Below are 19,427 nucleotides of genomic sequence, written 5' to 3'. Positions count from 1 at the left end.
GAAGACGGGTGCTGGAGTCAGCTTCCTGGCTCAGGAGAACAAGCACCGATACGACTGGAGACTTAGTTTTCCCTTTTGTGGATGTTGGCTTTGAATCTTCGATGTGTGTTCATGCTGGAATACTCAGAGGACAGGAAACTAGCGAGGAGCCTCGGGCAGGGTGGACTTCAAAGGAGGGGAGAGAACACAGTGGCATAAAGAGTTAAATGGGGAGAGGGATGAAACTGTAGGACAGAGGGGGACAGGGAGGAGTAACTAACACTAAGGACATTTCCAAAGTCATGGACATCTACTGCAGACACCTCCTAAAACACACACACACACATGGAGTCTGAATGTAGTAGCCTATGATGGGCAATATCCTGCTTGACTCAGAGGATAACAAAAGGCCCAGGTTTGCTTCTTCTAACGCTGTTAGCTATGAGAAGATGAACTGGGGATTATTGCCAGCGCTCTTGGTTGCCCTTCCAAAGTGTACGGTAAGGTCTCACTGCTGAAGACACAGGCACTGAGTCAGAGAGCACAGACAAATCAAGCTTACCGCCTTGCTAGCTTTCACAGTGATGGAAGGCGCTGTGCTTTTTCCCAAGGGAAGAGAAATCACCATCTCTTTTTTTTTTTTTTTTTTTTGGTTCTTTTTTTCGGAGCTGGGGACCGAACTTTAGGTAGCTGGGCTGGTCCTGAGTAGCTCTGGGCAGGCCAAAGGTGCAGGGGTAACTCTGCTCACAGCAGGGGTTCCCTCAGAAGATCTGCATAGGTTTGCCATTGTGGTGCAGGAATGCAGACACATAGTCAGGTCTATTTTCCTGCCTCACTTCAGTGGACCCTGGTAGCACTCGGTTTATATTTCTCTCAGAAAGGTCTGGGTTGGCCTTTATCCTCCCTAAACGTGGGTTAAGATTTTGGGTAAGGGGCTGGAGAGATGGCTCAGAGGTTAAAAGCACTGTCTGCTCATCCAGAGGTCATGAGTTCAATCCCCAGCAACCACATGGTGGCTCACAACCATCCGTAATGAGATCTGGTGCTAGGTAGCCTAGGCAAGCGCTCTACCACTGAGCTAAATCCCCAACCCCGAGAAATCACCATCTTAACCAGCTGTGAAACCTGCAAACTACAATGACCACCTTGGCAAAACATGCCTGCTGGCACGATGGTGTTACGAATGTCATGGGAATGACCAACTACTCTCTGATTAGACTTAAGACCTGTTCCACAAGTTGGAACCTCACCTGGCACAATTACTGGTACCAAGAACCCATGGGCAGACAGTTCATAGGTCCTCAGGGAGAAGCTAGAACAAATACTTTGCTAAACGAACACAGTTTTAAACTGACTTAGTGATAGCCAGAGATGAGTACATCTGCCACCCCTCATCAAGAAGCTTTTGTTTCCAATGTGCGGTGGTTTGGATGAGATTGGCCCCACAGGCTCATATCTGAACACTTGGTTCCCAATTGGTGGAAATGCTTGGGCAAAATTAGGAAGTTTGGCATTATTGGAGGGGTGTCACTGAGGGCAGGCGTGGCTACTTCAAAGGATGTGCACCGTTCCCAGCATGCCCTCTCTGCCTCCTGCTTTTGGAACAAGATAGCTCTCAGCTATTCCTGCCACCATGCCTTTGCTCCACTAGAGACTCTAACTCTCTAAATCCATCAGCCCAATCAAATGCATTCTTTTATACATTGTCTTGGTTGTGGCGTTTGTCAGAGTAATTAAAAGGTACTTAGACACAGTGGATGGTAATTAACACACAGAACCACAAAGTGCCAAGAGTACGAGACAGCGGCGTGCTCAGCCACAGATGGGAGAAACCAAGGCTCCCAGATCGTTATAAAGAAGGGACGGAAAGGTTGGAAGAGCAGGGGTGACTACAGGGACAGTGTTTTCTTACACAGCAGGCCATTACACAGATGAGCTCTCAGTAGGCAGACAGCATGCACAAGACCTAGTGCTCAAGCCAGATGAAACCCCAGCATGGGGTTGGGAGGTGGGCAGTGCTAAGGAGAGACTTGCAAATTGAGAGCTGTTTGGAAAGAGAAAACCACTTTTCAGGTCACAGGGCTGGTTGATCACTCTCCCGAGAAGGGTATGCCCCAGAGTATACAAACAGCATAGACTGAACTGGATGTGTTTTTAAAAAATGAGGACTCAAAGTAGAAAGGGCCGGGAAAGGGGAACAGGTGGGTGGGTGGGTGGGTGATCAAAATCCATGGCACGGAATTCTCAAAGAAAGAGTAAGAGTTGAGAATACTGGAAATCACAGTGGGAAAAAAAGAAAACTTGAGTTTGGCTGAGGCCCCATTCTCTTCAAATGCAGTCTGAATTTATTTCACCATATCACCCTGTCAGGTATCACCCCTAAGTGTGGGAGAACACCACTATCTGAGGGAGTGCAGTCAGGAGGGTGTGACAAGGCCAGCCCTGTCTCAGGAAAGGCCCCAAACAGACTTCCTACAATGAGAATTTTGGTTTCTTAAAAAACCCAGTCATGTTTTGTGAATGTTTTTGTTTTAATCCCAGGTGTGGGATATGGGGCTGCTTCAGAGTGTCCACAGCCATTAACTATGATTGGCTTGTGCTCTAGGAGGGGCGTGGTTTTTACCAGCTGCAGACAGTTTAATTCTGAGGACCTTGGAGAGGGAATAAATGCCAGAGCCCCGAGATGGCCAGGAGGTACAAAGAAGAAAGGCGGCAGCTGCTCCTAGTCCCTGCTGCTGTGCTCGCTACTGCTGGAGTGCTAGGTATCCTGACAATGAGGACTGGGCTTACTCCTAGGAACTCAAGGCCCATATCAGCAGGAAGCAGCCTAGAGGTCTATGTCCCCCACTTCCCCTCTAACCTTCTTTCTCTCTTACCTGGTGTTAGGGGTTGGAAGGGATTGGGGTAGAATAAAGATTGGAAGGGTGGTAGAGGTCTGAGGACCCAATAAAATAGTTAACAAACAAACACACCAACACTGGCCCCCACTGAGCTGAGTATGGCACTGCTGTGTCCATGTTATAAAGTTTAACAGTCAGGAGGAAAAGGGGAGTTCCCACAGCAGCAATGCCAAGAAAGGCTGGCTTCAGCAGGGGCACCAGAGGAACCCCTGTTCTTTCACTACCTGCCTGACCCAAGCAGCACAGCACCACAGAGTCAGCACAGGGACCCATGCCCAAGACCATCTGGGTTCCCAAAGCACAAGTGTCAGGCTTCACATAAACAGCCACAAAATGTACAACTGCATCCTAAGGAATTCCTAATTCTTTCTGGATGCAATGATGCATGTCTGAGATCCCAACACTCAGGTGCTGAGGCAGGAGGACTGTTGTGGGTTCAAGGCTAACCTTAGCTACATAGGGCATTTTAGAGTAACCTGTGTTAAATATAAAGACCATGCCTCAACACCACTAAGTCAACTGCCCTCCTCTTACTTACCCATCTGAAAGCCACTGGTAACCTGGGCTCTCTGGGGCTGCCGGTCGAGAATAGACTTCAACTTTGTCAGCCACCATGAAGGCAGAATAGAAGCCCACTCCAAACTGGCCGATGATCCTGCTGCTGGTCTCTGCCTGGTGCTGCAGTGCTTCCAGGAAAGCCTGTGGTGGCAGAGACTGCTCAGAGGGTGGCTGACCCCACCTGCACTGTGCTGGGCAGGGCCCTCTAAGCATATGCCAAGAGTGCAGTTAGCAAGGGACGAACCCTTCTTTACCACCCTCATTCTCACAAAGGACTAAGTCAAAGAAGCTGGAACAAGATGCTCGAAGCCATCCAGCTGGACCCAGGCCTGCGTAGGGCTGTATCCTATTTACACTAGCCATTGCCCACGACTTCCCGAATAGGGAAAAGAAGCAACGTGACCTTGTGGGTCAGCAGACCCAGTGGGGCTGTTATAGCTGCCCTGTGTGTCATGTGTCCCAGGCTCAAAACCTTGTGGGAAACAGTACAAAGCCAGCACCACTGTCTCTTGGTGCCCTGGGGTATAGTCCTAGGACCAGGTTACAAGGTCCACGGATGCCAAGCGTCTTGTCTAAGAGGAGTGTTTCTATATAATCTATACCCCCCACCCCATACTGAAAACCACCTCTACTTACAGGACCCAGAGTGTAGTAAGTAGTCAGAGTGAACTGTTTAAAAATAAGTGTGTCCAGGACAGACAGACACTTTTAAAAAACACTTTCACTTTGGAGACAGAGAGGATGGACATGTGTGTCTGTACAACACACAGTGCTTAATTTGCTACTTTCACATTGTCGCTGTCCACTGCTCTGGCCTAAATCAGCCATCCAGAACATCCTGCAAACATCTGTCTTCAACACTCAGGCAATGTAGCAGCTTTCCGCACATCTGGCTAGTGTGATCACTAAGCTGACTTTACATCTCGTTTCAACTCATTTTAAAACCAGCATGTGTAGCTCACAGCTGGTCTCTGAGACAGTACAGACTACTTTACACAAAAACTCAACGAGGAACTTCACGGGCACTTCACGGGAAGTCACAGCATAGATAATTTTTAAAGTAGAATTCCTGTGAGGTGTTTTGGCTTATCAATGGCACCACTTACATAAACAGAAACAAATAGAAAAAGCACACAGGAATCAGGAGGCAGTGCAGATCTCTGCCTGAGGCCAGAAGGGACCCTGCTGAGGATCCCAAGACAGACACCTTGTCTTCCCAGCATATGATCTGTCACACTGACAATGAAATTACCCCAAAGCTGGCTGTCCTCAAACTCGCTGTACCCATAGGCAGTGGCTCCAGATCATTCTTAGAAGCAATGCTGCTTGGGGGAAGTGGCCACCTCTGCTGAGTGTGGGTGCGTCAGGCTTGGTAGCTGAGGGGATGGCTGAGGGCTAACTTGAAGACAAGTGTTGGCAAATAGAATGGACCCTCCTGGACTTGTACAGGCAGGTTTCAACATGTCTGTTCACTACGATACAGCTCTGAGCAAAGTGACTCCCACCTCTGTTCAGAATGAGACTGCTAATAGACACTTCTCTATGGTCCCACAGTGCCTATCCTAGAGGGGAGGGCTCTGGGCTGTACCCACCTTTGACCCTGATCTGGCGATTGTGCCAAGGTTGGACACCAGCTCCTCCTTGGTCATCCCAATCCCAGTGTCCTGAAGAGAGAGATATTGTCACACACAGACTCTGTGTCGCCAAAGCACACCACAAGTTCATTGGGGAGCCCAGTCCTATCAGTCCACAGCCCCAGACAACACCTGAAGGGTTGTTTAGAGGACTCCCCACTGAGAACACCTCAGGGATAGAGTGAAGTTCTGCTCATTTGTGGGATCCTGGGTTCCATCCTCAGCCCTGAACCATAAAACCAACCAATCCCAGAAAGGAGGTGCTGAGTCAGCACGCCGACAGGCAACTCTTACACACGCTGGCCACACTGCCCGCCTGGCCTGGATCCATCCTCTGTTGGCTCCTTCAATCACAATGAAAGCAGTGAGCACAACTGTTGGGTCCTGTGCAAAGTGACAGCCCTCTGGGGACAATTCAGACAGTCCTGAAGCAGAAAGGACGTCCTGCAGCCCTCAGACAGTGCATTCGCTCCTGCAGCAGCTGCAGCTCTTACATGGGGCCACAGGTTCTCCTGCAGCAGGCCTCTGCTCTGACAGCTGCACCACTGCTCTCCTGCTAGCTCCTACTGCCCCATGGGACGGTGTTAGGACATGGGCTTTCGAAGGTGAGAGTAGCTCATGGGAACTCTCCCCTCATGTATGGGATCAGCACCCATTAAAAACAAGGAAAAGGCCTGTGAGTCAGGTATGGTGTGGGAGGGTGAGGCAGGAGGATTGATGCATGTCTGAGGCCAGCTCGTGCTACGCTGAGTTACAGGCCAGCCTGGGCTACAGAAGCTATAGAATGCTTGCCTGGCATGCTCTAGGCCTAGGTTCTATCCTGGGAACACACAAACATAAACCAAGCTTGAACTCCAAAAACAGGTCTGAGGAACCTACTAACATACTTCTTAGTTAGGGTTACCATTGCTCAGATGAAACATCATGACCAAAGCGACTTGGGGAGCAAAGGGTTCACTTCACAGAACAGTTCATCTTCAACAGCAGGAAGGCTATTCAACGGCAGGAGGCAAGAGCTGACAGAGACATGGAAGGGCTTGCTTAGCCTCCTTCTTATAGACAGACGCCAGGACTACCCACGATGGATGGGGCCCAGGCTCGGACTGCTAATTAAGACAATGCCTTACAGCTGGGTGTTATGGAGCATTTTTCCCAACTTAGGTTCCCTCCTTTCAGATGACCCTAGCTGTGTCCGGTTGCTGTGTAGTCCAGGCTGTCCTGAACCTCACTATGTAGCCCAGGTTGTCCTTGAATTTGTGATTCTCCTTAGTTTCTCCAGTGTTTTATATACATATTATATATAAAATTTATAAATAAAAGCTATTATAGGTGTACACCATCCAACCAGACACTCTAACGTTCTATAGATCCCTTGAAGAAACACGTCATGCCGGGTGATACAAAGCAGAACCCTTTCTGCTTTACCTTGCTTTGCTTCCTCCCGGACTGATCTGTGCAGAGTCACCACACTCCAGTGACATGAGAAACTGACAGACAGACAGAGCCTAGGATGCTTTTTAAAAGAACTAGGTGGAGAACGTACACTGATTACTGTGAGACTATTTATAAAGCTGTACCAGCAAAGACAGCATGCTCTGGGTACCCAAGGGGCAGGGAAACAGCCAACAGAACCCAAAGTGTCCGTGCAGGCAGCGGCTACTGCATTTCTGACCATGGTTCCGAGATGATGCAATGGGATGGAATCCTTAAGGCCGTACACCACACACAAAATTCACTAGAAAGTACCACAGGTCTCAATGGAAGAGCTAAAGGAGCACCTGATCGCACACGCATATGTACACACACACACGCTCTCGTACATAAATAAAAAATAAATACATCTTTTAAACAGAGAAAGAAACAATAAACTTGACTTCCTTAACATTGAAAAGCTGACCCGAGGGTAGCTCCAACCCAGTGACAGACCCGCCCAGCAGGCCCTGGGTTAAATCCCAGGACCACACGAGTGAGGCAGCACCGACGTAGTCCTCACTCTTCAGACCACTTCGGTGACACAAGGCAAGTCACAGCCTTTCCAGTAGCTTTAAATTCCCTCTCTTCTGCCTGGGACTCTAAGATCCTAAATGAATGGACACGAGGGTGCCCAGAACAGGAAGGAAATGGTCAGACAATGCAGACCAGATGCGGGGGCATCTGGTCACCCTGGTTGTTTCTTGAGAAGCACCTGGATGGTGATGGTGCCCTTCTCGGCATCCGTCTGAAGGTGAATCTCCATTTCTGGCAGCACCTGGCCTTCACACACCCGCTTGTGCCGCAGTTTCTCCAAGGCATCGCTGGCGTTGGAGATGAGCTCTCGTATGAATACCTAGGGGATGGGAACAAGAGGAAGGGAGATGAGTGGTCCTGATGGAGTCTGGCTGTTGAGTCTGTAATGGCAGCAGCTGATGACCTGAACACAATGCCCAATCTCCCATGGTGGATGGCATCTCCTTAGGACATGCTCTGTAGCAAACCTTTCCTTTCAGGATGTTCAGTGAGGCCTGAAGTTACATGTGAATGGAGACTTTAAGAAACCTGTGAAAGAGTTGGACACGGTGGTGCACACCTTTAAGCCCAGCACTCGGGAAGTAGAGGTAGGAGATCTCTTGAGTTTGAGCCCAGCCTGATCCAGGCTCCACAGTGAAACCCAGTCTGGAAATAAATACATAATAAATAAATAAAATAAACCTGTGATGGGCCCTTTCTTAAGGACTTGCACAGGACGGTAACATATCTCTTTCTCTTGCTCTATGAAGAAAGAGACACTGGTAAGCCAGGCCTGGGAGCAGAGTCTTGTAATCCCAGCTACCGAGGAAGCTGAGGCCAAGGACTGTGGGTTCAATACATGAGTGCAAGGAAGTCTTGGTAAATTTAGTGAGACTCATCCAAAAGGAAAAAGAGGGGTGGGGGCGGGGGTGGGAACAGAGGCAGAGCGGCGGTCTAAGGCACACAAAGGTGGGATTCAATCCCTACTGCCACAGACACAAATCAACTGCTGCACTCATGCGTGCGATCAGATACCACAGCTGTGATCGTCCATAGAAATGGACGTCAGAGGCAAGGTCTGAAAGCACCTTGACTCTACACAGAGCTCAAGAGAGCAGACGAGAAGCAGGTAACATGAGGCCAACAGCAGTGTTTCCTGAGATTCTTGAGTCCTGGAGAATGGGTACCAGTCTACTTCAGAACCCTGGCTGTTACTGAGCATGGGTCCAGCAGCACTCTTACTTTCCCTCCCACAACGCAGCCTCCTCACTGCCAGATTATAGGTGTGCAACGCCCCCTGCTGGTAGCGTCTCTTGACTTTTTCCAAGCCTTGTCATTCCCGTATGGGTTTTGTTACTGCTGCCGCTGCTGAGACAAAAATCTCACTGTACAGCCCAGGCTGACCTCAAACTTGTAATTCTTTTGCCTTTGTGGTCCCAGTACTAAGACTATGTACATGTTTCTCAGCGCCCAAAAATGAATGCTAATCTCTTCAAAAATAGCATCTGGGAATTAGATGCAGGGACACAGGGCTGTGATGCAAGCGCTCAGGTCGGATGTGGGAGAAGGGAAGGTTCAAGGATTAGAGAGCTGCCATCTCCAGTAATTTCCTCAAGTGGCAAACACAACGAAAAACACAAAAAGTGCCAAATGTTCCTGCTCCAGGCCTTTTAGCCAACATGCATTGTTCTTCTGGCCACACACATACAAGTCTACAAGAGGGGCTCCTACAAACACCAGGGTATAAGCACTGGCCAAAAGGGATGCCCCACACTGTCACTGAGGCCAGCCTAAAAGTCTACAATCTCACCTAGCAACAAGTTTAATGCAATGTCGCTGCCAAGGGACTAGTGACAAATCGTGCGTATTGAGCATTCTGAGAGCCAAGACAGCTTCCTGAAATGAGTGAAGGAAAATGATCAGGAAAATAAGGAAGCCAAAGAGAAAGGTGCCTATGTTGAACTGAAGTGTGGCCTGCTACACCACTATATGAGGACTAACAGGAGGAGCCTGAATGCCAGACCCCATTCTCTATGGATTCCGGCTTAAAGTGCTAAAAGAAACGAAAGCCTTAGACTGTATTAAAAAACAGTTCACGAACAGGTCACAAGACCGCAAAGTAGATAAAGGTGCTTCCGTCCAGTCTGATGGCCTCAGTTCCATTCCAGGACTCAGGTAGGAGAGAATCCGCTGACTGCTCCATGAGTGCCTTTGGGCATGCACAGAGCACACACATACATGTAGGAAACAGCTTTCAGTGCAAGGTCATCCTGGGCTACAAAGCAACACAAGACCCTATCTTGAAAAGAACAAAACCAGAATGGTTTTGTATTCTTCTGGCCTGTACCACATAGGTACAGGCCTGCAGGTCAGCTCAAGTGTGTTAACACATCAATAGTCCAGCTCAAATAGATCAAAGTAGGCATCTAGGCCAGGATTGGGGAGATTTAAAATTATCAGCAAAATTAACTCCCAGAAGTTGATCTATGAAACCAAAATAGACGCTGTAAAACCTCCTCTCATTAGTGGACCCAGAGTGGGACCTGTCCACAGCACAAGCCCTCTTATGGCAAGCAGGGGACTCGGATTTAGCATTTCCTAGGACAGGATGGGAGCAGCCTTGCCAGACGCCTGACTGGCCTGAGGAGCAATGGACACATGTCCTACCTCTTTTTCCGAGTACAGTGAACGGGCTACAATGTCCAAAAGCTTCTTTGTCTCTGCCTGGAACTCATGTTTGGAGACAGAACCTGGTAATGAATCATACACAATCAGTAAAACTGCACGTCCATTTTTGTGGAAGAACATGCTACTCCATACCTTTTGAAACACAGAGGCATGGATAAGAGAGGTGGACATTTAAACAGTTTCTCTCAAATTAAAGGGCGTGGAACAACTCAGTAGCCACAGGGCCATGCGGGACAACCGTGCAAGGCTCTGGCAAACCGTGGAGGTGGAGTTCCCACCATGTGTGCTCGGGGGACTCAGGTTGGCACTAACAGTGTACAGTGCGTTCTTCAAGAGCATGTGCTCTAATGAGCTACTCAAACACACGACTGTAAGAAAGCCCCACTTCTCAGCACCAACAGTCTGTCTTTGACTCCATCAGAAGCCAGAAGTGCAGCCCCTGGCCTAGAGATGGCCTTCCTGTCCCACATCAGCTGGGTCGCCATTTCCTTTCAGTGTACCACCGTATCTGCCATGACCACCAGTTGGCAGCTTCTTGGGTGACCACCAGAGGGTGCAGGCAGGCCACAGCAGGTAAGCCAGGGTTGCAGATGAGCCAGTCTCCATGCTTACCTTGCACAGCCTCAGTGTTGCTGATTATGGAGTGCAGGGCCTCCTCCTTCTTGTCCTCAGCTGCCTGTGTGCTATATAACTGTCCTGCAGAGATCCCTGAAGCCAGACTTTGTGTGGGGTCCCTAAAGTGGACTGTGGTCTTCTGAAGGTGCAGAACTGGCTTTCCTGAAAAGACGATCATGGAAAACAGGTGAGAATATTTTCAGACAGATGTCCGGGCTCACTTACATTGTGTCTAGAGGTCTAGCAGAGACCACAGTGGCCCTCTTTAAGTCCAGCCCGTGTTTGTGAGAAGGAAGGCACAACAACTGTAGCAGGTAGTCTTGGTAGCCTTCTCTCATGTACAGAATCTCAAATAAATGTATTTTACCAAAAGGTACTTTACCTGATCTATGTTTAGCCAAGAGGGGACTTGGAATTGCTTCTGTAACTTCCTGGCAGGCCTGGTGGGTACTGAACCTTTGGTGTAGAACTAGGTGTGAGCTGTCTTCCACTTGGTGGGGGATTAGCCTAAGTCTTCACTGTCACAAAAACTCTATAGAGTCTGTACTTCAGTCAGAGGGGTGAACCTGACCAATACCATTCCTTAGCCCCAAGGGCTAGCAGGCAGGGCCCTGGCACTGCTTAGTAGGACTTCAAAGAGTAAACATGTGGGTTCCCCCAACAACTGGATCGGGGGCTGTCTCTGACTTGGACTGTTGCCTGCCTTGGGATCCCTTACTGCTAGCTGGGCTGTTTTGTTTGGTCTCACCTCGAGGTTTGGTATGTCAGGGCAGGTCGGGTGGTGGGCCTCCCTTCTCTGAGAAGGAGAAGGTGAACAGGGAGGACGGGGATGGGAGGAGAGGAGAGCTGCGATTGAGATGCAAAGTGAATAAATAAATTGATGAAAAATAAAATAAAAAGTCAACATTTCAGGGACACACAGTCAGTCCTCAAGAGGTCCGTGTGAACCCCTAGGCTGGAAGGAAACACCGTCCTGTCAGCTACCACTGTTAACTTCTAATAATGTCAAGGAATAACAAAGAGGCAGACATGAATAGATGTTAACAACAAGTATGTGTGGGCCAAGAGACTGCTCAGCAGACCAAGACGGCAGCAGCCAACCGATGGCCTAAGGTTTAGTCCCCAGAGCCCACACTACGGAAGGAGCACCAACTCCTGTGAAGGTGCCCTCCGACCTCCACACATGCGCCACGGCACATAAATGCCCCCCCAAATATAATTAATTAATCACTTTAAATAACGAGCATGCATGTCTCTGTGTGTGGGTCTCTAACACCAGGGCCAGCAGAGTAACAATCCTTGAGGCAAGACCTTGCTTCCACACAGCTCAACAGCTGCTGTTTTCACAGCTTCTTGAGTCTGACACGGGGCAGTCTACTGTAGGCATATTAGGTACAGTACAACGTGGATAAAGTCTCCTGCTGTAACACAGTCCCCTGTGCACATGAGGGTAATACATCAACCCTTCTCAAAATACAGGTCACTTCTTCCATGAAGATAGACTCTAGAGACAGACTGCATGTTTAAGGACTGAGGGGAGGTTCTGGAGTGGTCTAGGTTATACAGATAGTATAGAGGTCACTGGGTTATTAGCCACTTCTGGTTGTGTGAGCCTGGTATTACCTGGCCCAATATAGATCACCAGGTTATTAACCACTTTCATTCCCAGCCATCTGGAGGGGAAAACAGGTTATACAAATCTTCCATTGAAAAGACACTCCTGCATGTTCTAACACTCCTGTTTTCCTCTAGTGCCATCTGCAGGCACAAGGATCCCTGTGCTCCCAACATCTGGGTAAGAGTTATGTGCACACAAATATAAGTGACCAAAGGTCAAGAAAGGCATTTGATCCCCCTGGAGTTGGGAGTTACAGTTAGGTGTATTAGGAACTGAACTCAGGTCCTTTGCGAGAGCAATTAGCATCCCTACCTGCCGAGCTGTCTCTAAATGCACTTGTGTGTAAGATAGAGCTAGAGTAAGAGGAACGAACCTCCCTGGAAGATGACTGTAGTGACCTATGAGGACGTGCATGTTAACTCAGGAAGAGTGGGTTTTGCTGGATCCCTCCAGAATAGTCTCTACAGAAATGTGATGCTGGCAATCTTTTAAGATTTCCACTGCTATAGGCTACGAATGGGAAGACCACAAATACTGAAGAACATTGTCAAAGCTCTAGAAAGCATGAAAGGTGTACATCCATGTATATCACATGTAAGCCATGTGAGCATAAGGGATAAGGAAGCAGTGTACTTCTCTCTCCCACAGCAGTTAGAAGATATAGAATAGTCCCTCCTATCCTCGACATGAGCACACTTGATGAAAGAGATATGAATTTACAAGTAATTGGGTGTCCAGTGTGACTTTTAAAATGTTTTCAAAGACAATTGAAACCTGTAAGGGCTTTATCAGAAAATGTCATTTTTATGTACATTACAAAGCTGACTTCCAAAAGGACTGCACACCTTGGCCAATCTATTTACCAGCCCCAGTTATCAAGGGTGAAATTGTCCTGGGTATAAACTGAGGTCAAACATACTAATACACTGGGAATGAGCCTGGGTTCTCAAAGCTGGGGACAGGAGAGGGAGAAGAATTAAGACCAGCATCACTGACCTTTAAGGGAAGGAACACAGAAACACAGAAGTGTGTGTATCTGTGTGAGTGCACCCACCTCCATATTCCATATGCACTTTCTAACCCTGAACCCTGTCTATAGTTACCATCACCACCATCTCTCTCTCTCTCTCTCTCTCTCTCTCTCTCTCTCTCTCTCTCTCACACACACACACACACACACACACACACACACACACACGTGCACACGCACACATGCGTGTGTATCGCCCCAGGGTGACTACTAACACCTGGGAGCAACAAGCACCATTAAGCTGGGGCCTTCTTAAACTGTCTAGCAGTTATTCCTGACAGCATCTTTCTCTCGAACACATTGGTCCTGGGCAAACTGGAATTACTCTGCATCCTCAATGAAGGAACCAGTGCTCTGTGGAGGGCAGAGGTGAGCCTGGAACTCTGTGGTGCCAGACAGTGCTCAAGAACTCAGAAATGAAGGTATTTTTAGTAGTAGAACCTGGGATGATCTGAGCCAAGTGTCAACAGTGACTACAGACTTCATCCTAGCATGTATCGATCATACTTTAATATACACAGGAGAAGGGACAGCTTCTTCTGCCATGGAATGATAAAAAGCAAACCGATAAATCACGTTCAGATAGAAATTATTGACATGTCAGCCAACAACTATACAATATTAGTGTATCCTAAAAAAATTTGCTGATTTCAAAGAGAAAGTCAGTAATTTTACCATGGGGAGAATAAAAGGCAGATCTTTAATTAAGTGATTCCCACATCAGGAGAAACTGGCCAACATCATGATGTGACACACCATTCTAAGAAAATATTAGGGGTTGGGGATTTAGCTCAGTGGTAGAGCGTTTGCCTAGGAAGCGCAAGGCCCTGGGTTCGGTCCCCAGCTCCGGAAAAAAAAAAAAAAAAAAAAAAAAAAAGAAAATATTAGCTAATCCCCAAACTGACAAAGACACACTATAAGACCAATGGCTGAAATTCCTCCCAAGTGTTGCAGTCCAGACAGCAGACAGCAGACAGCAGACAGCAGACAGCCAGACAGACTGACTGACTGATTGATGACAGAAGACAGAGGTGATACAATCAGGAATATAGGACCAAGAGTTCAAGGAACTGCCCGGACTAAATGAGACCTTGTCTCGAGCTGAGAGGCTGGCAAGATGGCTTACTGGGTCGTGTTTCCACACAAGCCTGAGGACCTGACTTAGATCCCTGCAATCCACAAAGTGTGGAAAAACGGATCTCAAAAGTCATCTCTGACCTCTGCACATACAATAATAAATAATTTCAATGGTGCATGGCTGTAATACTAGCACTTAAAGAACTAAGGCAGGAAGACTCCAAGTTTCAGACCAGTCTGAACTATATTTGGGAGACAGTCTCTATTTTGAAAACAAAACACAACAAAAACCAAGCTATCTACAAACTGAATCGGATGTGAACTCCCAGCTACCGCTCCTGTGCCATGGCTGCCTGTTATCATGCTCCCTACCCTGATGGCTATGAACTAACCACCTGTAACTGAGCCAAAAGGTTGTCTATTGTGAAGGGAGCCAAAGGACAGATGAACAGACTTCCTGCTGCTAGTGTGGGCGCCATGGTGACGGCCACCGTTAAGACAAACCAGAATTAAGAAAAAAGTCTATTCAACAGAGGTAATTCAACAGCAAAAGTCATAATACAGTAGAAGAGATGGGGTGTGCCTTTACTCTGAAGATCAAAGCAGAAGACACAGTAAACAAAACATAAGACGAAAATTTCTGCCACTGCAGGTCCAGCTGCAAAGGAGTGTGCAGACTCAGCCCAGAATTACATCCAATACAGGCTGCATTGCATGATTCTCCCATGCAGTTGTAAAATATATCCATCAAAAAGTCTTTGCAAAGCCGGATGGTGGTGGTGCATACTTTTCTTTAATCGCAGAGAGTGAGTTCCAGGACATCCAGAGCTACAAAGAAACGTTGTTTAAAACAAAAACAGTCTTTGCAAAAAAAGAAAAAAAAAAAAAAGAAAAAAGAGAGAAAGAAAGAAAGAAAGAAAGGAAGGAAGAAAGAAAGAAAGGAAGAAAGAAAGGGGGGTGGTTGGGTGAGTGAAATCAGATTAGATTCCAAGCTAGCCTAACTTTCTATAATGACTTAAAAGAATAAACCAACAAATATATGTGCCTGAATCAGATACTAAACACACTATCTGCACAGTACTGGTCTTCATGTTTCCCCCACACCCTAAATGAAAAGCCACAAAAACCTCAAAGGCAGGCCAGTCTCCTCCTGTTAAAGTGCTGGGTGGCTTGGGGCTTACACTAGCACTGATAATGTGACTGTGATATTGCAGACATGCATGTATACACACGCACCCACGCACGCACGTGCCCAGCTAGTGCCCATGTTTCCCTAGCTGCAACCACAGCCCTCTTTCCCGATGAAGACTTGGCTCAGGGTCTCCTGTGCTGTCCTCCCAGGCCTGCCTTTGCCCACTATGCACAGTAAGCTTGCCCTGCTGGGGTGCTCACCACTCACTCTCTTCTCTACACTGGTCATTCAAGTGCTGCTTTGGGGCATTCCTTCCATTAATTTAAGATATAATTTATCCCAGTAAGTTACAACACAGACAAGCTTTTCATCTCCTGGTACCAAATTCTCATAAGCCTATATATCTATTACAACAGCAGCTTTTTCTCTAGCCTGAGACTGGTCCAGGGGAGTTGGGAGAGCTGCAGAGGCCTTTTAGGTGAGCTTTTAAGAGTGGGGTAGAAATCACCTGGACACAGGAACCATTCAAGTGAGCAAGGAGTGAAAACCCCATGAGCTGTGGACTTCTACTTCAAAAACCATCACCCGCCTTCCCTACTGTTCTTACCAGAGCTCTGTTCATAATGGCAACTCAGAGGTGAGCAGCGTTATAAATTGTGAGGTATACTGGCTGTTTTTCTGGATTTACTGTTTGGTACTGTATTACCGAGGTACATATTTTACACACCAAAGCAGAAATAATTTTTGTCCCAGTATCCCTCAGTCCCTACCTGGCATACCCTGTCCCCTATCCTAAACTTTTCAGCCCAGGGCCTAGGCCACCCTTCCCCTAGAGGTTCCTCCCTATATAATCCAGACATTTTGGTGTCTGTCTCTGTCTCTCCCCTTCACACCCCCCATTTCCCATGCCAATTTCCCTGGCCTTGGTCCTTGGGCCCACCCCAGAGCAGCTTCCCAATAAACCTGCCTTTAATATAACCTAATCTGGCTAATTTCACCAGCAGTGAAATTAATTACAAATGTCAGTCAGACCATCTCCAATTTACAGAAGACACAGGTGAGAGCTAGTTACATGGAGTGCCACTTCCTGTCTGCATATCCTACCATGGCAATCATGGACTTAGGAACACCAGCAAAGACAGAATTCAGGGAAGTTCTGGAGAAGCAGTCAGTCAACCAACCAACCAACCAATCAATCCATCAATCAACAGGTTGGGGTTCTTGAGAGCTCATACTTCCCAGGAGGAGCCAAGACAAGGAAGCTGAAATCAGAGCTTTAATGAAGTGGCTAACTCCCCAATAGGAAACGGATACTGTGTATGTATTTTCTCCACCTAAGACCCATGGAGAATTAGTGCCACTACTCTGCTGGGGGGAAAAAAACAAATCCCCGAGACAGTGAAAAGGAGCACCAATGTTGCAAATACACAGCTGGAGGGAGGCTCCAGAGTTAGCCTTTCGGAACAGACTGAGCAAACTTGCCAAGGCTGAGAAGGCATTTGCAGAACATGACGCACAGGCACAAAAAGGAAATCATAGGGGTTGGGGATTTAGCTCAGTGGTAGAGCGCTTGCCTAGGAAGCGCAAGGCCCTGGGTTCGGTCCCCAGCTCCGGAAAAAAAAAGAACACCCCCCCCCCAAAAAAAAAAAAAAAAAAAAAAAAAGGAAAGCATAGAGAAGAAACTGATCCACCGTCAAGTAAACCAGTCTCTCTGACTGTTCACAAGAGATGTCTTCTACACCGGGCTCTTTTTTTAGTATTTTCAGTGGTACTGGGGACCAATTCAGGACCTATGCAAGCCAAGCACAAACTGCCTTTGGGAACTCTCTTTTTGGTGTTTTGTTTTAAAGACACACTTAAATGTTAGAGGAGATACTATGAGACAATCAGTTTTGCTATTGAGGATATAGACAAAAAAAAAAAAAAAAAGGTTTTTTTTGGGCACCAGGCGCAGTAGCACACAACTTTAATGCCAACATTCTGGGAGGCAGATGAATCTCTGAGTTTGTGACCAGCCTGGTCTATTGTAGCAAGTTCCAGGCCAGGCAGAACAACATAGTGAAATCCTGTCTCTCTCCCCATACTCAATAAAAAAATTGAGGTGAAATTTGGCAAATTAGTTAATACTGAAATAAAAAGGCCGAAAACATGTTCCTAAAGACTTAAGTAATCGCTCACTCAAATCTGTGAAACGCTGTTAACGATTTTTGTGGCCAACAGAACATTTAGTGGTGGATGAGAGCGACAGAACTTCGAAGCCATTAGAAAGCTAGTGTACCTGTATATGCGTAACAAAAAATTTGTGTAAGGAATGCTAGAAACGTTAAGATTCTTTAGCACAACTCATACTTGACTTGGGCCCTTTTATGTAAAAAATAGTTGTAGATCGAACACCCGGAGTTCATTGGCTTCCTGAAGTCCGGGTGACCGTTGGTTTTGTTCACCGTAGTTACCCCAGGGCTTGACCTCTGCAAGAGCTGAGAGTGTGCACAGCCGCATGCAACGAACGAGTCAACCCAAGCCCGGGAGCTCCTGCAATCAGGAATATCAGGGACTGATCAGAGCACGATTCCGCTCGCTAGAAACGACCGCTTCTTCCTACTTCCCGCCCAACGTAGCAGTCCCCGAGCAGTGAGGCCTCCCTTCTTTGCGCTCTCGTGCCGCGCTCACCTCGCCGGACTCCCGCCAGCGCGGGAGCCCTCAGTGCAGACTGCAGCCCGCGGCCCCACAGCAGCAGAGCTCGCAGCTCTCGCGCCATGCTTCTGTTCCTTAGAACCACGAACAGCCAACAAGAGTGGCGAGGGGGCCTTCCGCAGGGGCGGCTCAATGACGTCATCGCGCGCGCCGGGTTGTGACGTCACGGAGGCGCCGGCCTGTCCAACGCGATGCCTGTGCGAGAACACGAACGCAGCAAACTGCTGCGCGGGAGAGCCAAAAGACCGTACTTTTTGACCTTGGATCTCAATGACAAGGACGCTGACCCCTTGCCTGGAGTGTGTGATGGTTCTAGTGTCCCCGGCCGGCGGCTGCAGGCTGTCCCTGGGCAGGAGCATCCCATTCTCAAGATGTCACTACTCAGGCTGGACTGTGGATGCGCGGACCTACCTACTCATGTATTTCTATGTGTTTGGGTCATTGGAAAACAGCAGCAATGCCAAAACCTACACTGACAAAGAAATTTTAGGTTTGACTGTTATTCGCCAAAACGTGAACTCAGCAACCAACACCTCTGGACTTGCCGGTTTACTGTGACTTTCTCCCTAGTGGAAGTTGTTTTTTTTTTTTTTTTTTTGGATTCAGGCCTGGTCTCTAACGTTTGATCCAAACTCCAGCTGCTTCCTAAGCAGATTGCTTATCACCGTCCTAATCTCAGATAAGACCAAGCGACAGGTTCTCGCTTGATTGACACACGCCAGATACATTTTCCAATGATCAAATTTTACAAAAACATTAACGCGGTTGTCTAGCTTGTTATCAGACACTAGTTCCTATTGCAGGAGCGGTTAATCCCTGGATCCTGAAGAGCCTTCAAACTTTGGTAGAGGGCATGTTTAGTTATGGTTCTAGGTTGAATGTGTCAAAGATAGCTCCCACATGCTTGACTCTATAGATGGAAAATAGAAAAGAATGGGCAGATCTAGGAGGCCAGACAGATGGCTCTGTATTTAAAGTGCCTGTTGCCCTGACATCCCTAAGAAATTGACAGGGCACTGTGTGCCTGTAATCTTAGTGCTGGGAAGACAGAGACAAGAGAATCCTTGGGACTTGCTAGCCAACCAATCTAAATTTGCTAGTCCCATGTTCAGTGAAAGACCGTTCCAAAATTTAAGGTGGAGAGCAGCTGTGGGAGACATCTTTCACTGAGTACCGCAACACCTCACAATTACTAGCCCCAAACCCTCAGCCGGTTCTGCTCCTGTTAGGCCCACATCCTCCACAACCAGCCTCACCCTCACTCCCTAGAGTTTTTCTATGTTCATTCTTAGATCCTTAAGTTCTAGCTTCTGTCTGCCTGCAGGCTCCGTACTACCTCCTCCAATCTGCCTGAGTCCCAGTCGGGTTACCACACAGAATAGCTTCCCTGGACACTACTCCTAGAGGCTTCATGTTTCATTCTTTTAACTCTCCATCCTGGAATCATCTCTTCAATCAGAGGTGACACACATCTGTAGAACATTTAGAAAGGTGATGTGAGGGGTTGGGGATTTAG

General features: G+C 47.7%; 1 protein-coding gene across 1 annotated transcript in view; it reads right to left on the bottom strand.

Moving 5' to 3' along the window:
- The window catches only part of Trap1 (TNF receptor-associated protein 1), a 34,048-nt gene extending 16,055 nt beyond the window's left edge, over positions 1–17,993 (bottom strand). The window contains exons 1-6 of the mRNA NM_001039001.1: positions 17,888–17,993; positions 10,358–10,522; positions 9,725–9,807; positions 7,257–7,397; positions 5,030–5,101; positions 3,418–3,578 (exon numbers count right to left, since the gene is read on the bottom strand). Of these exons, the coding sequence (NP_001034090.1) occupies positions 3,418–3,578; positions 5,030–5,101; positions 7,257–7,397; positions 9,725–9,807; positions 10,358–10,522; positions 17,888–17,975 (710 nt within the window). The 5' untranslated portion in view covers positions 17,976–17,993. The remainder of the gene's footprint in view (positions 1–3,417; positions 3,579–5,029; positions 5,102–7,256; positions 7,398–9,724; positions 9,808–10,357; positions 10,523–17,887) is intronic.
- Positions 17,994–19,427: the final 1,434 nt, after the last annotated feature.

The sequence above is a fragment of the Rattus norvegicus genome, chromosome 10 (assembly GCF_036323735.1).
Source record: "Rattus norvegicus strain BN/NHsdMcwi chromosome 10, GRCr8, whole genome shotgun sequence".
Classification (NCBI taxonomy): domain Eukaryota; kingdom Metazoa; phylum Chordata; class Mammalia; order Rodentia; family Muridae; genus Rattus; species Rattus norvegicus.
The sequence above is the reverse complement of the archived record's forward strand: the minus strand, read 5'-3'. Positions and strand labels throughout refer to the sequence as shown.